Source organism: Girardinichthys multiradiatus, chromosome 20 (genome assembly GCF_021462225.1).
Source record: "Girardinichthys multiradiatus isolate DD_20200921_A chromosome 20, DD_fGirMul_XY1, whole genome shotgun sequence".
NCBI classification, from domain to species: domain Eukaryota; kingdom Metazoa; phylum Chordata; class Actinopteri; order Cyprinodontiformes; family Goodeidae; genus Girardinichthys; species Girardinichthys multiradiatus.
The window spans coordinates 26598612-26617265 of NC_061812.1; the positions used below are offsets into that span (position 1 = coordinate 26598612).

The 18654-nt window shown below is 40.1% G+C and overlaps 1 protein-coding gene across 1 annotated transcript in view; it reads right to left on the bottom strand.

Moving 5' to 3' along the window:
• The window catches only part of dstyk (dual serine/threonine and tyrosine protein kinase), a 42125-nt gene that overhangs the window by 7614 nt on the left and 15857 nt on the right, over nucleotides 1-18654 (bottom strand). The window contains exons 3-8 of the mRNA XM_047347359.1: nucleotides 15431-15931; nucleotides 15088-15283; nucleotides 11715-11953; nucleotides 8819-8902; nucleotides 8554-8730; nucleotides 675-804 (exon numbers count right to left, since the gene is read on the bottom strand). Of these exons, the coding sequence (XP_047203315.1) occupies nucleotides 675-804; nucleotides 8554-8730; nucleotides 8819-8902; nucleotides 11715-11953; nucleotides 15088-15283; nucleotides 15431-15931 (1327 nt within the window). The remainder of the gene's footprint in view (nucleotides 1-674; nucleotides 805-8553; nucleotides 8731-8818; nucleotides 8903-11714; nucleotides 11954-15087; nucleotides 15284-15430; nucleotides 15932-18654) is intronic.

Here is an 18654-nt window from a genome sequence, read left to right on the forward strand (position 1 = left end):
TACTGAGCTTATTATTAAGAACAGGTCCTATTTACAGTGAAATAACACAAATTTACCAAATCTTTTCCTTCCGCTATTAATTTTCATATCACCCATCACAGCGTTTTGTGTGACACAGTCCATAAACTATTTCCAGCTCAGTTCTTAAACACTGTTGGTCTTTTATTATAAGGAGGTGGTGTTTTGAAATGCAGCTCTATCACTCAGGTCACAGATCAGCTGGTTGGGATTGTGGAACGTTCACAATGTTGTTTAAAACATCGTTAAGGAATGAAGACGGTGGTACGAGGATATCAGCTTGTAGGGATATTAAGGAAAATCCCATGAACTGTGAAGCTAAATTGTCTCCCTACAAGATGCTCGACACACAAATCTAATTAGAACAGAGGGTCTAACATTCACTGGCTGAGATGTTTACAGTGACCAGTTAAACCAGTTAAGATGTGACTCTTGCACCAGCTTAATAATTTACAGTCATCAAGTAAAAAGACGACAGCACAGCATCTGACACCGTGACTGTGCAGGTAAGCACGTTCTCCTGGTGCAGATTAAATACCTTAGGTTTAGGTTTGGAGATCACCTGTATTATAACATGTATTAATACTGAGTTTCACCTAAAGAAAGCCTAGTTTTACAGGAGTCAGAGGAACAATGAGAGTTTCCTGGTGACCCACCGTGCAGCAGCACATCCCTCAGGGAGCGGCTCTCTAAAGACAGCCGAGCCAGCCGAGGGGCATGGTCCTTCCTCACGCGCAGCCACAGGTCCTCGGTGCGCTCCAGACGGCCGGTGTGACCTTCTTCCAGCTGCAAACACAGACAAACGGGGAAAAACATCTCCGGTTCAGCATTATGAGCGGCTCAGTTAATGATAGCTTCAGTAAAAGTTATGATTTTATTTGTTTTAACGTGCATTATTAGATATCTCTAGCTATTTCAGAAGAAAAGTAAATCAGAGGATAAAGCTTTCCCCCATAATTTAGGTTAATTGGTTTCAAACTCTTTAATACGGCTGGATTTATGTAATGATACAAACTTTAAAAACAAATTTGACATTATGCACAATTTAGTAATATATTTAAAGCACATTTTTGTCGTTCTATCAAAATCAAGGTTGGATACATCTACCTTAATTAAGCATTTTCAGAAAATGGATGAAGTCACAAAGTCTAACATAATTTAAACCAAAATAAAGAAGAATTGCAGCTTTTGTGCATTTGTCCAATCAAGGAATAAACACTCTTTAAGTCTATTAGCCACCCAAATCTTTTTCCTCTTTCTCTAAACAGGATTTTTTTTAGATCCAGGAAGGTGCTGCAACTCTCAAGACTCAAAGCTGCAGTAAAACCAGGCTGTTCTCAGGGACTACAGGCCTCCTGCTCCGACCTCTGATGCTGCTGATGTACTTAATCAGACTCCTGATTGCAGAGGTCCTGAACTACAAACAGCAGCTGCTTGATAAATTATATCTATTTTTTAAACAGGGCCTGAGAGTAAATTAATGTCCTCAGACTGTATATAAACATTTTGGTCTGCAGTTTTATTTCAAAGATTTATGTAAAACTGAGCTTTCAGTGTATTTATGGATAGGGCACGGATTGCAAAATAGTATGAAGCATATATTCCGAGTAGATAAAATGCATTTAAAACCTGTTCTTTTGCATTTTTGAACTTTCGGAATTTATAAAAGTTGGAAAACTAAACATCTCCAAAATATTGCATGTTTTAACCAGTATGACGCATGTAGCAGTTCTCCATGACCTCCTTGTTGGCGTTTCTGCTCACTGCGGAGTCAGTGTGAGATTAAAGGATCTGTGTTGTACTTTAAATGCAAATGGTTGCTGAACACCATTCGGTTTTGCAAATCTGCTAAAATGCAAAAGATCAACTTCCATTCTGTAGATTTCAATATAAAGTTTTCCACCTGCATGAAGTGTAAGAGGTTAGTAACAAGAACAGAATCTGCTTGTTTGCAACAATTTTCTTGCAATCAATCATCTGTTCTAATTCAGTGGTTAAAACATGACTACAAATCCATTTCACCTGTAAGTCTTTAATAAAATAAAGCTATGGATTTCCCAATTAGATACCTGGGATCGGACCCTTTATTTATACTAGCTCTAAACGAGTAAATTGCGAAACTGCACAGTAGTAGTAGTGCACAACCAAGAGCAACAAAATAACAATAAAAACACAAAGGGAGAAATCAATATGAATAAGTAGAAACTAACACATTTGTAAAATTACGGTACAAGAAACACGAATACCTTTAAAAAACAGACAAAAAAAAATGTATCAAGATGTCAAGCTGTTCCAGAGTTGAAGGACACAGAGTAAAAGAGAAAAAGTACCTAAAACGTTTTTATGTGGGAAGGTCAGATATTTGCAACTAAAATATCAACCATGGCAGCTTGCATGCATGAACAAAAACAAAAATGCTTGGAAAAGCTGAGCCAGATTTTAATGTCATGCTTTCACCTTCTGATAAAACATTTCTAAAGACCTTGAACGTTTCTAGCACTACTATTCATTCAACATCTACTGGCAAACATTGCTACGTTTGCACTACTTTACATTCAGGACATACTTTCAGTTTATCGTTTGCACTTATAACCCTTCGTTGATGCAAAACCACGTACCGAGATAGGAGGGGACTTTTTATCTCTGTTGTTCATATTCAAACAGGCCTGTCACAGACTGCTGAGGATATTTTCATCGGCTGCCTCGTCTTGGCTGTGGATAGGCTGTACAGGTCCTTCTCAAAATATTAGCATATTGTGATAAAGTTCATTATTTTCCATAATGTCATGATGAAAATTTAGCCATCATATATTTTAGATTCATTGCACACTAACTGAAATATTTCAGGTCTTTTATTGTCTTAATACGGATGATTTTGGCATACAGCTCATTAAAACCCAAAATTCCTATCTCACAAAATTAGCATATCATTAAAAGGGTCTCTAAACGAGCTATGAACCTAATCATCTGAATCAACGAGTTAACTCTAAACACCTGCAAAAGATTCCTGAGGCCTTTAAAACTCCCAGCCTGGTTCATCACTCAAAACCCCAATCATGGGTAAGACTGCCGACCTGACTGCTGTCCAGAAGGCCACTATTGACACCCTCAAGCAAGAGGGTAAGACACAGAAAGAAATTTCTGAACGAATAGGCTGTTCCCAGAGTGCTGTATCAAGGCACCTCAGTGGGAAGTCTGTGGGAAGGAAAAAGTGTGGCAGAAAACGCTGCACAACGAGAAGAGGTGACCGGACCCTGAGGAAGATTGTGGAGAAGGGCCGATTCCAGACCTTGGGGGACCTGAAGAAGCAGTGGACTGAGTCTGGAGTAGAAACATCCAGAGCCACCGTGCACAGGCGTGTGCAGGAAATGGGCTACAGGTGCCGCATTCCCCAGTCCTGGACTACAGAGAAGCAGCACTGGACTGTTGCTCAGTGGTCCAAAGTACTTTTTTCGAATGAAAGCAAATTCTGCATGTCATTCGGAAATCAAGGTGCCAGAGTCTGGAGGAAGACTGGGGAGAAGGAAATGCCAAAATGCCAGAAGTCCAGTGTCAAGTACCCACAGTCAGTGATGGTCTGGGGTGCCGTGTCAGCTGCTGGTGTTGGTCCACTGTGTTTTATCAAGGGCAGGGTCAATGCAGCTAGCTATCAGGAGATTTTGGAGCACTTCATGCTTCCATCTGCTGAAAAGCTTTATGGAGATGAAGATTTCATTTTTCAGCACGACCTGGCACCTGCTCACAGTGCCAAAACCACTGGTAAATGGTTTACTGACCATGGTATCACTGTGTTCAATTGGCCTGCCAACTCTCCTGACCTGAACCCCATAGAGAATCTGTGGGATATTGTGAAGAGAACGTTGAGAGACTCAAGACCCAACACTCTGGATGAGCTAAAGGCCGCTATCGAAGCATCCTGGGCCTCCATAAGACCTCAGCAGTGCCACAGGCTGATTGCCTCCATGCCACGCCGCATTGAAGCAGTCACTTCTGCAAAAGGATTCCCGACCAAGTATTGAGTGCATAACTGTACATGATTATTTGAAGGTTGACGTTTTCTGTATTAAAAACACTTTTCTTTTATTGGTCGGATGAAATATGCTAATTTTGTGAGATAGGAATTTTGGGTTTTCATGAGCTGTATGCCAAAATCATCCGTATTAAGACAATAAAAGACCTGAAATATTTCAGTTAGTGTGCAATGAATCTAAAATATATGAATGTTAAATTTTCATCATTACATTATAGAAAATAATGAACTTTATCACAATATGCTAATTTTTTGAGAAGGACCTGTATATCCAGCTGATAGCTAAATGGAGTTAGTGTAATTGTAGCCCCTGAAACAGTTACAAAGCCTCATTCTGCATCAATGCATGTATAACATTGCTATGGTTGATTGTAATTTGTTTTGCTGCATCTTGAATTAACCATTAGTAAGTATGAAGATGTAGGCAGCAACATGAGCCTTGTAATTATTCGTATTATTAAAATAATCTGAGATGATTTGCTGTTGCATGTCTGCATTTCTGGGCTTTAAAGGCAAAACAATAAAACAAACAGACTCAGTCACTAGACCAGGGTATGCTCACTGATGAAGAGCGTTCACAGGCTTTCAAAGCATTTAGACCAACTGGCAGCGAATCAGTGATACGATAAATTAACTGAGTAATGTATCAGAAAACCTTATATAGATGTATACCCAGCTGGTGAACAGCTGATTTATTCTCAATATGATCTCCATAATTGCATCAGACACAAACATTGTTTTAAGTAGTAATTCTCCTCATCATGTTGTGGGTTTATTAATGGTTTTTACTTTGAATGGCTGTGGTCTCTCTGTCTATAACCTCACTTAGCTATAAACAGCAAATCCTCTCCATCAGTGCTTTTTACCTCCAGGCCTCAGGACCCAGTTGTTTTGCATATTATAAAATGTCCCCAGCTTGAACACACCGGGCCCGAATGAATAAATTATCTCTACAGCGAGCCATGAGTTCAGTTCAGAAACAAGCTTCGCATCCTCCTCTCCTGCTCACAGCCAAACAGACATTCCACCTTCCTTTGACCCACAGGACCCACAGCTGTCCAGTAACACCTCACATTTTTTATCTTCCACCTCAGCCCTAGACCCTTCTGCTTCTACAGGTTTGCCTTCAACCATATCAGAAGATGCGTGTGTCTCAAGAAGTCAGGTGAAGAGACAACTGGAGAGACTGAATAGGAATAAGGCTGCAGGTCCAGATCATGTCAGCCCTAGAGTCCTGAAGGCCTGTGCAGAGCAGCTCTCTGGGATTCTGCAGCACCTCTTCAACATCAGTTTGGCCCAGAAGAAGGTTCCGGTGTTGTGGAAAACCTCCTGTCTTGTTCTGGTACCAAAGAAAACTCACCCATCAGTCCTCAATGACTATAGACCTGTTGCCCTGACATCCCACATCATGAAGGTCCTAGAGAGACTCCTGTTGGCCCACCTGAGTAAGCAAACAGTAAACCATCAGGACCCCCTTCAGTTTGCTTATTGCTGTGGAGTTGGAGTTGAAGATGCCATCATAGACCTGCTTCAACAAACCCACTGTCATCTGGACAAAGCCAGCAGCACTGTGAGGATCATGTTCTTTGATTTCTCCAGTGCATTTAATACAATCCAACCTGATTTGCTTTGTCAGAAACTCCAGAAGATCAAAGACTACCTGACAAACAGACCATAGTTTGTGAGACTGAAGGGTTGTGAGTCTAACCAGGTAGTCAGCAGCACAGGAGCACCACAGGGGACTGTACTCTCACCATTCCTTTTCACTCTGTACACCTCAGACTTCCAGTACCAGACAGACTCTTGTCATCTGCAGAAATACTCGGATGATTCTGCAGTCGTGGGGTGGATCAGAGATGGACAAGAAGATGAGTACAGGAAGGTGGTGGACCGCTTTGTGGCATGGTGTGGAAACAATCATCTCATTTTGAACGTGAATAAAACAAAGGAGATGATTGTAGGTTTTAAGAGAAACAGGAATAAGTCAAAAACTATTTCCATCATGGGAGAAGAAGTGGAGGTGGTGGAGGAGTATAAATACCTCGGTGTTCACCTGGACAACAGACTAGAGTGGAGATGCAACTGTGAAGCCATCTACAAGAAGGGACAGAGCAGACTGTACTTCTTGAGGAAGATTAGGTCCTTTGGTGTTTGCAGCAAGATGCTGCATATCTTCTATAAGTCTGTTGTGGAAAGTGTGATCTCTTCTACCATCATCTGCTGGGGAAGCAGCATCAGAGCCAGGGACTTAAAAAAGCTCAACAAGCTGATAAAAAAGGCTGGCTCTGTTCTGGGGACTCCTCTGGAACCTCTGGAGATCATTGTGGAAAGACGGATTCTTCATAAAATGAAGAACATTATGGAGAAACCCTGAGCATCCTCTTCATGAGACTGTCCTACAACAACAGAGTGTCTTCAGTCAGAGGCTTCTTCAGATCTGCTGTAAGACGGAGCGCTACAGGAGATCCTTCCTGCCCACAGCCATCAGCATCTACAACGGCTCTTTGAGGAAACCTTCATAATATGAGCTATAACAACATTTAATTTCCCTTTGGGATTAATAAAGTATTTTTGAATTGAATTTGAATTGAATTGAATTGAATGAAGTTCAGCTGTTAATCAGCCATCAATGACAATCAGTTGTTTTAAAGCAGGGAAAATCTGAAACATGCAGGACGATGGCTCCTGTGGACTGGATTGGAGCAACGCAAATGTGGATCTTGTTTGACAAAGTGCTCACAGCACGAAGGGAAAATTTGCAACAGTTGATAATCAAGCGGATGGGAAATTTAAAACAAAACAGTCCAAATCTGCAGATGTTTTGGAAATCTTTGAATTATTTGAGTTAGTGTGTGCTCTAGTGACCTAGAGAAGACTGCAGCTGCCACACAGAGTCACAGGATAACCCAGCACCAGAATTGTTCTGGTAAGAATGAGCTGGATCTAGATCAGTGGGCCTGTTTTAGATGTTATAGATGTTTTCCTGGTTAAACACAGCTGGATAATCCACCTTTGTATATGTGTATATTGCATATATGTATTTATGGACATAAGGATACATGCAGAATATATCTTATAACACAAAAAAACAAAAAAGAAACCCAGAGAGCAAAGTGTACCGGAGTCAAATTCCTTGTTTGTTGTATGTACGAACTTGGCAATATAGCTGATTCTGATACTGATAAAGTGAATGCCTCATTAAGAGGCTTCTGCCAAACCCGATGACCCGCTAATGAGCCACTTGAACCACTGTACTACAACAAAGACACAGCTAAAACATGCAGGTGCACCTAATACTTCCTTTTGACACTATTCATGCCAATGGTTGTTCAGCCCTTTCTCCCCTAGTATCATAAATGTAGATCTTACTAAACTGTACTGAACCTTTACTCTCATCTGACCATGGTTTTGTTTTGTTCAGACTAAGATTGAGTTCTCTGGAAACAAAAACCTCCAGGAGAGTCTGGTGTAAAACAACCACTGAATATGTGGAAAAAAACCCTCATACCCACTGTTAGGTATGGTGGAGGAACTGTGATGCTGTGGGCCTGTTTTTCTTTCAAAGCACCCCTGTGAATCTTGAAATGCATGGTATCATTGACTTATTGAAATATTGAACCGTTTTAATAAAAATCTGGTGGCCTCTGCCAGAGAAGTAAAAACAGATCATCAAAGTGTGTTTCATCAGGATAATGATCCGAAACATCTGGCCAAATTATGCCAGGAACGGTTCACCAGACACAAAATCATCCCACCAAATGTTTGTGTGACCTGCTGCTCTAATAAAAAGATGCATTTATTTGAAGGATTTTTATCCAACTGTACCAAAGATGCCAATAAGTGGGGGCAGCACTCCACAGGTCGTCTGCACTGGATGCTGTAGCAATCATTTGTCAAACTTCTAAGTACGTGTCTGCTTGATCAAAGTAGCATGTTTCTCACACAGTACTGCAGTGAGGGTTTAAAGGTCAGGCCTATTCAATATTAGTTCATGCCCCTATGTTTTAGCATGTGAGTCTTTCTACAATGTTAAAAGATCTAAATTCTAGGTTTGCATCCTGAAATATTACAAAACATGTTTTTTATTACCCATAATTTTCCATGGAGGTTTAGATAAAACTGTTGCGATTAACATATTATATATTTTATACCCAATACACAGTCACCTGTCAACAACACGTTTGTTTATTGCGGAGTTGGCAAAAAATAATGGTAAATAGGTTTTCTTGAAATTTTTGCCTTTCAGTTAAATTTGGATTGTATTGCTGGGTATAAAAGCAGTTGTGTAGGTTTTTTTTAAATACAATAAAGTTCTTACAAAGTGATTACAACAAAACCATTTTTCCAGTCTACGTGAACTACCTAGCTCCTTTAAAAATACAGCTGGTAAACAGAGTTCAGGGTGTATGTAAAACCTGACTGAAGATCACTCAGATTGAAGACTGAAGAGTAGACAGTACCAGCAACAACACAGAAAAGGAAATCAAAGAAGAGACAGGTCTAACCTGGCGTAAAGATGCTGCAAACGCCTCATGAGAACTGTTCAGCCGGGTTCTGAACTGGGAGCAGATGCTCCGGGCCAGTTTGGCAGCGCTGAGACTTTCTATAGCATCCTGGGCGACTTTTCGCTTCCACTCAGATGTGATGGCAGGAGGGTTTACAAGCGTAATCCTGTGGATTATCTTTAAAAGACAATTATATGAAACAGAAAGACATTAAAATCAATTCAGAATATTAAAGCCTTTTTTCATAAGTTTCTCAAGTCCTCACCTGTTTGATTTGCTCCCAGACAAGTCTTGTGACTGAGGATCCTGAGTGAAAGGTGACCTCCACATGATAGGCAGCATTAAGTAACTGAAGAATAAGAAAAGGATGACCTTCACACCTAATGGTACATATCATCTAATAATTTATACTGACACTTGCCACCTTGCAAAACTAATTTCAACATTTTGTCATGTAACATCTTTATTCTAAAATTCAGGGATTTTATGCGACACAAAGCAGTTAATAGTTGTAAAGTGGAAAGGAAAATCTAAGGTCCTAATTTCTTTTTCACAAATAAAAACTGAAAAGTGTGTCGTGAGGGACTCCGTTTACAAATGATGTGACTTCTGGAGGGCCATTGGTTATAGGTCAAGAGTACAAGTACATTTATTTACACTGTCCCATAGGGATGCCGCTCTCCAATATTTTACTAATTGATTAATCAAATTTTTCTTTGATTAAACGAGTTAACTGATAAGCGTCTGCCTTCTTTAACAGATGGCTCCGGTTCTGCTGTGATCTTAAATCCATTCATTTGTATTGCTGCTTTGTGCAACAACGGTTCTGCAGCTCCGGCCTCTGCATAGAAGTGTGAGCAGCCCGGTGGAACCTCGCCTGTGCTCAGGTCAAAGTTTAAATTTGTTGAACTTTGACAGATAGCAGGCGGTTAGTGTGGAAAAAGACCTCCTTCACAAGTTCCACTCCGCTGTGGATGAACAGAGCGCAGCTTCATCAGGGTTGTTCCTCCTGCGATAAACTGAGCGGCCGCTTTTTATTTTTTTTTGAGTGTTTTTCATACCTCAATCACCTTAATAAACAAGTGTTGTTAACTTAAAAACAAAAAACCTTTATTGCGCAGTTTAAATGCAGTGTAAATAGCAAAATCGTAAAGAAACTAAATTCAATGCTTAGAACATGGCATTTTATTAGTGAAGTATTTTTAAAAAGGGACAATGCATTTTGTTGCATGTTGCAAAGTGCAATTGTTCAAAACATTTGTAAAAAATATGAGAAATGCTCAGGTGAAGCTAAAACTATGCCACTTGAAGTTCTGGACAAAGCATATTTACAGACAAAACATATATTTTTTGTATCCTGACCTTTCTTCCTTATTTTTTACCTCCGTCTTCCTCCCTCCCTGTTGGTTGGGGTAAGGGGGAGTCAGGTTTAGCCTAAACCGGCTCAGTTATGGTTGAGGTGCAAACACACCCTCCATTTCTGCTACCTGTATGACCCCTTCTCTTTTCCAATGGTTATAATCAATCTGACAGAGAGAGTTATCCCAATCCTTGTGGTTTTTAGTATAACAATGACCATCAGTGGACTCTAGATGGACAAACTGTCTACTTTTAAGGCTAGGCTTAAAACTTTCCTTTTTGATAAAGCTTATAGTTAGAGTGGTTTAGGTTATCCTGAGCTATCTCTGTAGTTATGCTGCTATAGGCTTAGGCTGCTGGAGGACATAATGACCGCTTTAACCCTCTTCGCTACATTCTCCCACTACTCTCCAATTTTGCATTATTTGCTGCTATTTCAGCTTTTAACTTTGTTCTCTCTTTTCTCTTCCTAGAAGCTACACCTGGCCTGACTCTGTGTCTACCTGTGACACCTTTCTGGAGAGGGGAATCGTCCAAGCTTCTGCTGGCAACAACTTAATGCTCACCTTCTACCGATGATCCACATAGCCCTGTCTTTTAGTGTTTAACCCTTTCTCTCTCCTAGACATGGCGATTGACTGAGCTTTTACTGTAACTAATTATATGTGCTCTTTTTCAGACTCCAACCTTGAAAACTGGCTCAGAGTTTATCTGTTCTTTCTTTCTAGGTGAAACCACTAAAGGAGCTACATCCATTAACATTTACTTTTCCTTCCCATAGAAAGTACTCCTGGATCAGTGCTTCTTTGTTCTCTTTGTGTCTCTGCTCTGTTCTCTCAAACCCCCAGTCGGTTGTGGCAGATGGCCGCTCACACTGAGCCTGGTTCTGGTTCTGCTGGAGGTTTCTTCCTGTTAAAAGGGAGTTTTTCCTCTCCACTGTCGCTACATTCATGCTCAGTAAGAGGGATTGCTGCAAAGTCATCGCCAGTGACTGTCCACTGTCTCTACATGCTCATCCGGGAGGAGTGAATGCTGCAAGTCACTGACTGGATGCAATCTGCTGGGTTTCCTTAGATAGAAAAACTTTTTATCCAAATTGAATAAATAACTAACTCTGACTGCACTGTTCAATGGTTACGATTAACTGGAATGTATGTACCTGACTTTTTGAAGTGCCTTGAGACGACATGTGTTGTGAATTGGCGCTATATAAATAAAACTGAATGGAATGGAAACTGAATTGTACAGTTTTGGCCTAATTATTGCTCTGAGTGGATTGTTCTTTCAGCAAATGCGTGTTTCAGAGTCTGTTTACTACAGTTAATGCTTTGATTACTAAATTAGTTGAATATTATTTCAATAATCGACTAATAATGATTAATTTGATTAATTGTCTCAGCCCTACTTCTCACTTATTTGATGGGGACCTAAACTTATAATGTTTTTGGTCTTCTCCCATCAGGGTTTCAGCTCATTCTCTCCCATCTCTCTCTATCACGGTTAATGTACACAGAAGCATGTTGCGCAACCGCAGTAAACGTCCCCTGTGAAACGTGGGGGAAAAACATTTTGATTATGGAGCAGCATTAATTTATATTAAACCAAGAATCAAAGCAACAGATTTTTGCTCTGAGGATTTTTTCATTGATTCATTCAAGCAATCGTTGCAGCCCTGCTGTCACATTCTCCAAATCTGATCGTGCTGACCCATAACAGCCCATGATTTACACCTGTGATAATCTCACTTTTCAGCACCGACACAAAATAAGTTCCACTTTAAAAAAAAAAAAACTCCTCCCCACCTGTTTTAGATGATTAGAAGTAACATTGTGCACAGAGGACTCATAGCTGGACTTCTCCAGACTGTTGAGGCACCGCTCCAGAGTTCCCACAAAGCTCTCCCTCAGATAGTCCACTGAGCTGATCAGCTTATTCGCCACCGCCTGATTCAAACGCACCACTATCAGCTCCTGGATCAAGTGGATGCAGGATTTTATTTCCTTTGACGTAACAGGCTCTCCGTTGGTAGTTACAATGATGTCTGTAGATGAAAGAAAAGTCTGTAAGATAATATGCAGCATGTGTGCGCGCTGTTAGCACAAACAAATATCGCAGATGTCATGAGCTGTTCCTTGGAGATTGAACATAATGTAAATATGCAGGAGTCCCGACAGCATCTTAATTTCAGTAAAGTTTCTGTATAGTGAATGTGTAAAAAATAGATTAAATAAGGAAAACAAATAGAAGGCATTGTTATTCTGCTTTTCTGGATCTGCCCAATAGTCAAAAGACTTCCCAGCACCATTTACACATAAAACAGTACTTCATAGATCAAACGGGTTTATTAATAAATGCCTTGGCTTTTCTCTCCATGATACACCCACTCTTATATGCCTGCAGTAATCTTCTTAGATGGAAAAAAGAAAAAAAAAAGTACGGTAATACAGGACTTTTGCACAGTACTGGTTCTGCTTGAGTATTTCACATTTTACAACAGTAATCCACTAAACACACCAGAAAACCTAAATCACACAAAATATTTAGCTCAACAGGATGCAAAAAGCAGACACTAAAAGCATTAGTTTATTTCTAAGATTAAGATCAAAGAGTTTGAGACATAAACATCAAACATCTGCTCCAAAGGTCATGTCTACAGTATCTTTTATCTTGCACTGAAATATCCCTGTTTTTAAATGGTGGGGCAAACTAAATGGTAAATGGACTGAACTTATATAACGCTTTTCCAGTCATACAAACCGCTCAAAGCGCTTTACCCTAGAGCCACATTCACCCATTCGCACTCACTAACACTCACACATTCCTACACCGATACGCAGATCGGTAGGCAACTTGAGGTCAAGTGCCTTGCCCAGGGGCACATCGACATATGGCAGGAGGAAGCTGGAATCGAACCCACAACCTTCTGATTGCCTTCTGATTGCAAGACAACTACTCTTCCTACTGAGCCACAGTCGCCTCTAAGCAATCCCGAGTGATCCCCATAAAAGTAAGCTGACATTTTATTCCGATCTGTGTTGTTTGTGGTCACAAGCTGGATTGTTTTAACAGAAAAGGTTTCTTTCTGTTATTATTTGCTCACTTTATTCACTCATAGAGAAAATAGATGATGTGTTCATAAATAACAAATAAGAACAATGAGCAGGCATATACTTGTGGAACTATAGCTAAAATCCCCACAGTAGCTGCTGTATGAAGACACCAAAAGGTTCAAAGTCGCATTATTGAGCAAAACTAGGAAGAAAAATGCAGAAAGAACATTTTCAACACACATCCCACCACTGATTTCTTTTTAGAGTTAGCTTCCATTTACCATGTTTAAGGGTTGGTCTATAACTTCATGCTGATAATGGATGTAAATATGCTGCAACATCTAAGCAGGGTTTTAAGTCATAGAAAGTACCCACACAGAACAGAAATCCTACCTCTTCAACATTCCCAGAAGGATTGCTGCAACAGCCAAAAACACACTTCAGCTGCTTAATAATTCAGCCAAACGTTTAGGACAAATTACAAAATCCAGCCAATTCTTCCCCTTTGGATCAAAACAGAGTCTTAACTCTATAAAATGGCCTTAAGCCCTTTAGGTTCAGAACTGGAAACTTCTGCTCTATTGACAGAACACTGAGCTGCTTCTTTTGCACAAACAAATCATAAATCAGTTTCACAAATACTTGAAAAGTTAGATACTAAATAGTCAGAGTCTGTGAAGGATGATCTTTCTGCTCTTTCTGGTTAAGATAGAAATACAATGAAAAAGATCCTCTAGGAGCAAAATAAGAGACATTTGTTCCTTTTAGTGAGTAATTAACAGTGAAACCAAAGGAAACAAAGCAGAGGAAATTTTCAACTTTGAACAACTGAACTAGTTAACAGGAAAACGCACAAGTTTCAACAGAATGCATAACAGTTTTTAAATGATAATCTTTTTTAGGTGTAAACCTTTACACCCTAACCTGGACCCATGTGGAAAAAGTGATTGCCCCTAAAGCTAATAACTTGTTTGTAACCCTTTCCAGACCAACAGACGTCAATGACTTTGTTTCTCAACTGCTCTTGAATTTCTTTAGATCTGGACATGAAGTGTTGCTTTATGAGATCATTTAGCCTACTTCATGTTGTCAGACAGGTTCTAGTTAAGTGATTGCTTGATTCTACACATCTGGAAGTGATCTGGCCTTGGTGTGGTTAGTAAAACTGAACTCAGCTTTCCAACAATGTGTGTGGTTAATCAGTTATTTCATGATTTAACTGGGGGGGTTCAAATTACTTTTACACATGCAACCAGGTAGGTGAAGATATCTTTTATTCATTAAAATGAAATCACCATCACCATAGAAAATGCATTTTGTATCTTTTCAGGTTATCTCTGTCTCATGTAAGACATTTTTTAAATGATCTGAAACATTCAAGAGTGACCAAAAAAAAAGCGATAATAGAAGAAATCTGTAGGGGAACACATATTATTTAACAACTCTAGACATAGTGAGGACTTTAGGATGGTGGATGAAAATAGAGCAGTAATTACATCGTCACAATATCCAACAATGATATTGCAAAGTCAATTAGTTTTTTTTAATATGATGCCGTTCAATAATTTTGTTTGTCTGAAGGTAGATAAGGTTTTTGGGAAACTGCTCAAATCCAATCAAACAGAAGCTGAAAAATGACTACATTTTTACAGTGAAACCAGACATTGTTGAATATGAATCAATGAATCATTATTTATATATTGGCTGGCTGGCGGAGTACACACCACATGTTAACAGTCCGTCTGAGTAACCACTCTTCATGTTGCCTATTAGAATCACAGCAGCAAATGTGCATTGGATCTTAAAAGGTATGTTTTTTTAGTGCAAAAAAACCCACACGTGGTTGAAAAGCCTCGACAAATAACTGAGTGCTTCATAGATCAAATGAGAGCTGTGAAAGTGCTGTCTGCAAACACTAATGCCTGTGAATGACAATTGTGAGCTAAGAGTCATAAAATGTGATCATAATTTATCATTTTATTGGCTATTCATTGGGTCAGCACTCAAATAGATCATTTACAGATTACTCAGGCTACATCCACACTTGTAAAAAATATTATTTATGCACACAAAACCCATAAAGGTGAAAGAAAATCTACAATTCAGTGTGTACCTACTCACTAACCTGTAAACTCTAGGTTGGCTGCATCCTCTAGTAACTGCTCCTTCATGCTGCTGAGGGTCTCCACAATCATCTCCTTCATCTCTTCTTGTTTTCGGTTAGCGATGGCCATCAGGGAGTTGAAGAGTTCCCCCTCTTTCTCACGAGTGTACTCCAGCCTGCGGGGAGTTATCTGCAGGTCCCTCTGCATGTCGAAGGCCTTCAGGGGAGTAATGCAAAGATGATAAAGGTCTGTTAGTGTTTGTGTTACGGGATTACAAGGGTCAAAATACACTGACAACAAACAGGTCATGCACTGACGATGGCAAGTACAGCAAACCAGCGCTAGGATGCGTCATCTTCTGACCTGGTTGATGAAAAGGTCGAGACATCGACAGTGAAGCCCATTAAGCAGGTTGGCAGCCTCTACTTGTTGGTTCTGGAGAACTTGGCGAGCAAACGGCACCAGCAGTCGATGCAATCTTTCGAAAGATTCGCCCAGCATGCTTTGGGGTTTAGCCCCCGGGGTGGAAATCTGCGTTGGGGCTCCACAGGAACAGTGTCCAGTCTGATTATTCAAGAAGCCGAGTGAGAGCAACTGTTTGTGCAGGCCGCTCTTCTCCCTCTCCTTCTCCGCCCGGCGGCTGGATTCTGGGGAGGCTGCTAGTGTGGAGGCGGGGATACGGACAAAGCAAATGGGAAATGGGAGCATCTCTTTGACCTTCCGGAGCTCGGCCACCTGCTCCGAGCTGAGAGAGTCCTGGTTGATGGCGTAGAGTATGACAGGTATTATGTTGCGAGTGCAGTCTTCTAGGGCCTCTTCTATAGGCTGGACACTTGGACAGGGGACCACCATGACTTTTGTTTCCTAAAGAAAAACAAAACATAAACTGTAATTTTTCTTTATGCACATGTATACAAAAGCATTAATACCCATTGAACTTCTTTATGCTTCATGTCATTGAAGCCACATATATTAACGTATTTTTCAGGGATTTTTTGGGTTGTGTTCCACAATTTAACGATATTGCTACCCTTCCAAAAATGGCGGTCAGACAACTAATAAGCGTGTTGTCAACAGTTTCTCCCACCTGAGCTGTAGGTCTCTGCAGCCCCTCAAAGTTTACGGTAGTCTTGTTGGATTTATGCTCCCGTGGCTCAGCCTGTAAATTTAGGTGGACCGCCATTTCTTTGCAGCCTTGCAGTTGGTCCATCCTTGTTCCATTTTCAGTTGATGGATTGAATAGCATTATGTGAGATGTTTGTTCAACCTAACTCTGCCTCAAACTTCGCCACAACTTTATCTCTGACCGGGTTGGGCGGGGTTTGGTCTTCATGGTGTCGTCTGTTCACTAATACTCCCTAACCTCAAGTTAAGATTGACTACAATGGATTACATTTACAAATTAGGTGACTTCTGCTGGCAGTTGGTTGCATTGGATTGTTTTTTTTTTTTTAAGAGGTGTCAGATTAAAAGGGTCTGGAAACAAATGCACGTGAAAATTTTTTAAAACCAGGCATCACTTCCCTACAGCTCCCATTTATCCATTAGTTTGTGTTTGTCTCTAAAGAAAATCCCAATAAATACATTGAAGTTTATGGTTTTTATGTGACAACTTGTGGAAAAAGTGTGAATACTTTTGCAGCACACCGCAATATGACCGATTGCAAAAAGTTATGTTTTTAAAACCATTTACATTTAACCGAACTTGGCATTTTACTATGGAAGCAAATCGTTACCAAATGAAAAAGCATTTTCAGAAATGCTTTTTCATTTTAAGAATGTGGCTGCATTATTTGACCCATAAATAAAATTAGTAATCAATAATCTTATTTGCATTTTAATTTTCTTCTTCAAGACTGCTCATTCTTTCACTTAATTAAAATGAAAAAGAAAAAGACATTTGAGATTTATTTTTCAAAATGTACTCCAGCAAATAGATACCAGAATTCAATTTTAAATGTAAAATTAGAAAATGAAAAAGCATTTCCGGAAATGCTTTTTCATTTTAAGAATGTGGCTGCATTATTTGACCCATAAATAAAATTAGTAATCAATCATCCTATTTGCATTTTCTTCTTCATGACTGCACATTTTATGCCATAATCAAAAAGAAAACAAAGCAGACATTGCTTTTTCGTTTTCGTGGTCTGCCCACAAAGTACTGCCCAGAACTCGAAAACGAAAAAGCATTCCGAGCTGCGGGCGCAGAAGAGTGACGTCAGCAGCCGCCCTTCCTCAGCTCCCTGCTGACCGAGCTACCCATCTTGTTCGGTAGGGGGCGCTGTGCACGTCTGCATTGCATTACATTGCAAACGTGCCGAGAAATTGATTGAATTGCAGCAGGACCGAGCTCAATTTGTGGCAGTGGCAGGCAGAACTGGTAGTTCCGGTGGCAGGCTGTGGCATCCTCATGGCAGCCTTACAGCCTGGGACATCCAGCGTGTTTTTAAGCATTTATTTATAATTTTCTGTGAGTGACAATTCAGAATAGCCGCTCGTGCTCTATAATAAACCGGCTGTTTGTGCAATAAATCGTCATCCTTTCAACACGTCACACATACACATAGTGCTATTTATTTTCTATGTCAAGTAAATACAATCACCTTATGTTATGGGTCTAAAGCTGTTTATTAAATAATAATCAATAATGAAATCATTATTTAAAGGTAACAGGCTATAACAATAATGAATTCCTGTTTGCCGATAATCAGCATTGGCATCACTTCCGGTGGCAGCTCCACAGACACTCTTGACAATAATGACAACCTAACTGCCGATAATCAGCATCAGCTTCCACAAAAACAGCGGCAACCGCATTGGCAAGCTTTTACGGCCGGTCTGGCACCTTCTGGCATCCTCGCGGAATCCCCTGCCACCCTGCGGCAGACTGTGAGCTGTGGCGGAACTACCAGTTCTGCCTGCCACTGCCACAAATTGAGCTCAGCCCTGCTGCAATTCAATCAATTTCTCGGCACGTTTGCAATGTAATGCAATGCAGACATGCACAGCGCCCCCTACTGAACAAGATGGGTAGCTCGGTCAGCAGGGAGCTGAGGGAGAGCGGCTGATGACGTCACTCTTCTGCGCCCGCAGCTCGGAATGCTTTTTCGTTTTCGAGTTCTGGGCAGTACTTTGCGGGCAGACCACGAAAACGAAAAAGCAATGTCTGCTTTGTTTTCTTTTTGATTATGGCATAAAATGTGCAGTCGTGAAGAAGAAAATGCAAATAGGATGATTGATTACTAATTTCATTTATGAGTCAAATAATGCAGCCATATTCTTATTTCTGGAAATGCTTTTTCATTTTCAAATTTTACATTTCAAATTGAATTTTGGCATCTATTTGCTGGGGTACATTTTGAAAAATAAATCTCAAATGTCTTTTTCTTTTTCATTTTAATTAAGTGAAAGAATGAGCAGTCTTGAAGAAGAAAATTAAAATGCAAATAGGATTATTGATAACTAATTTCATTTATGGGTCAAACAATGCAGCCACATTCTTAAAATGAAAAAGCATTTCTGAAAATGCTTTTTCATTTGAAATATGGTAACGATTTGCTTCCATATTTTACAACCGTACAAGCAAG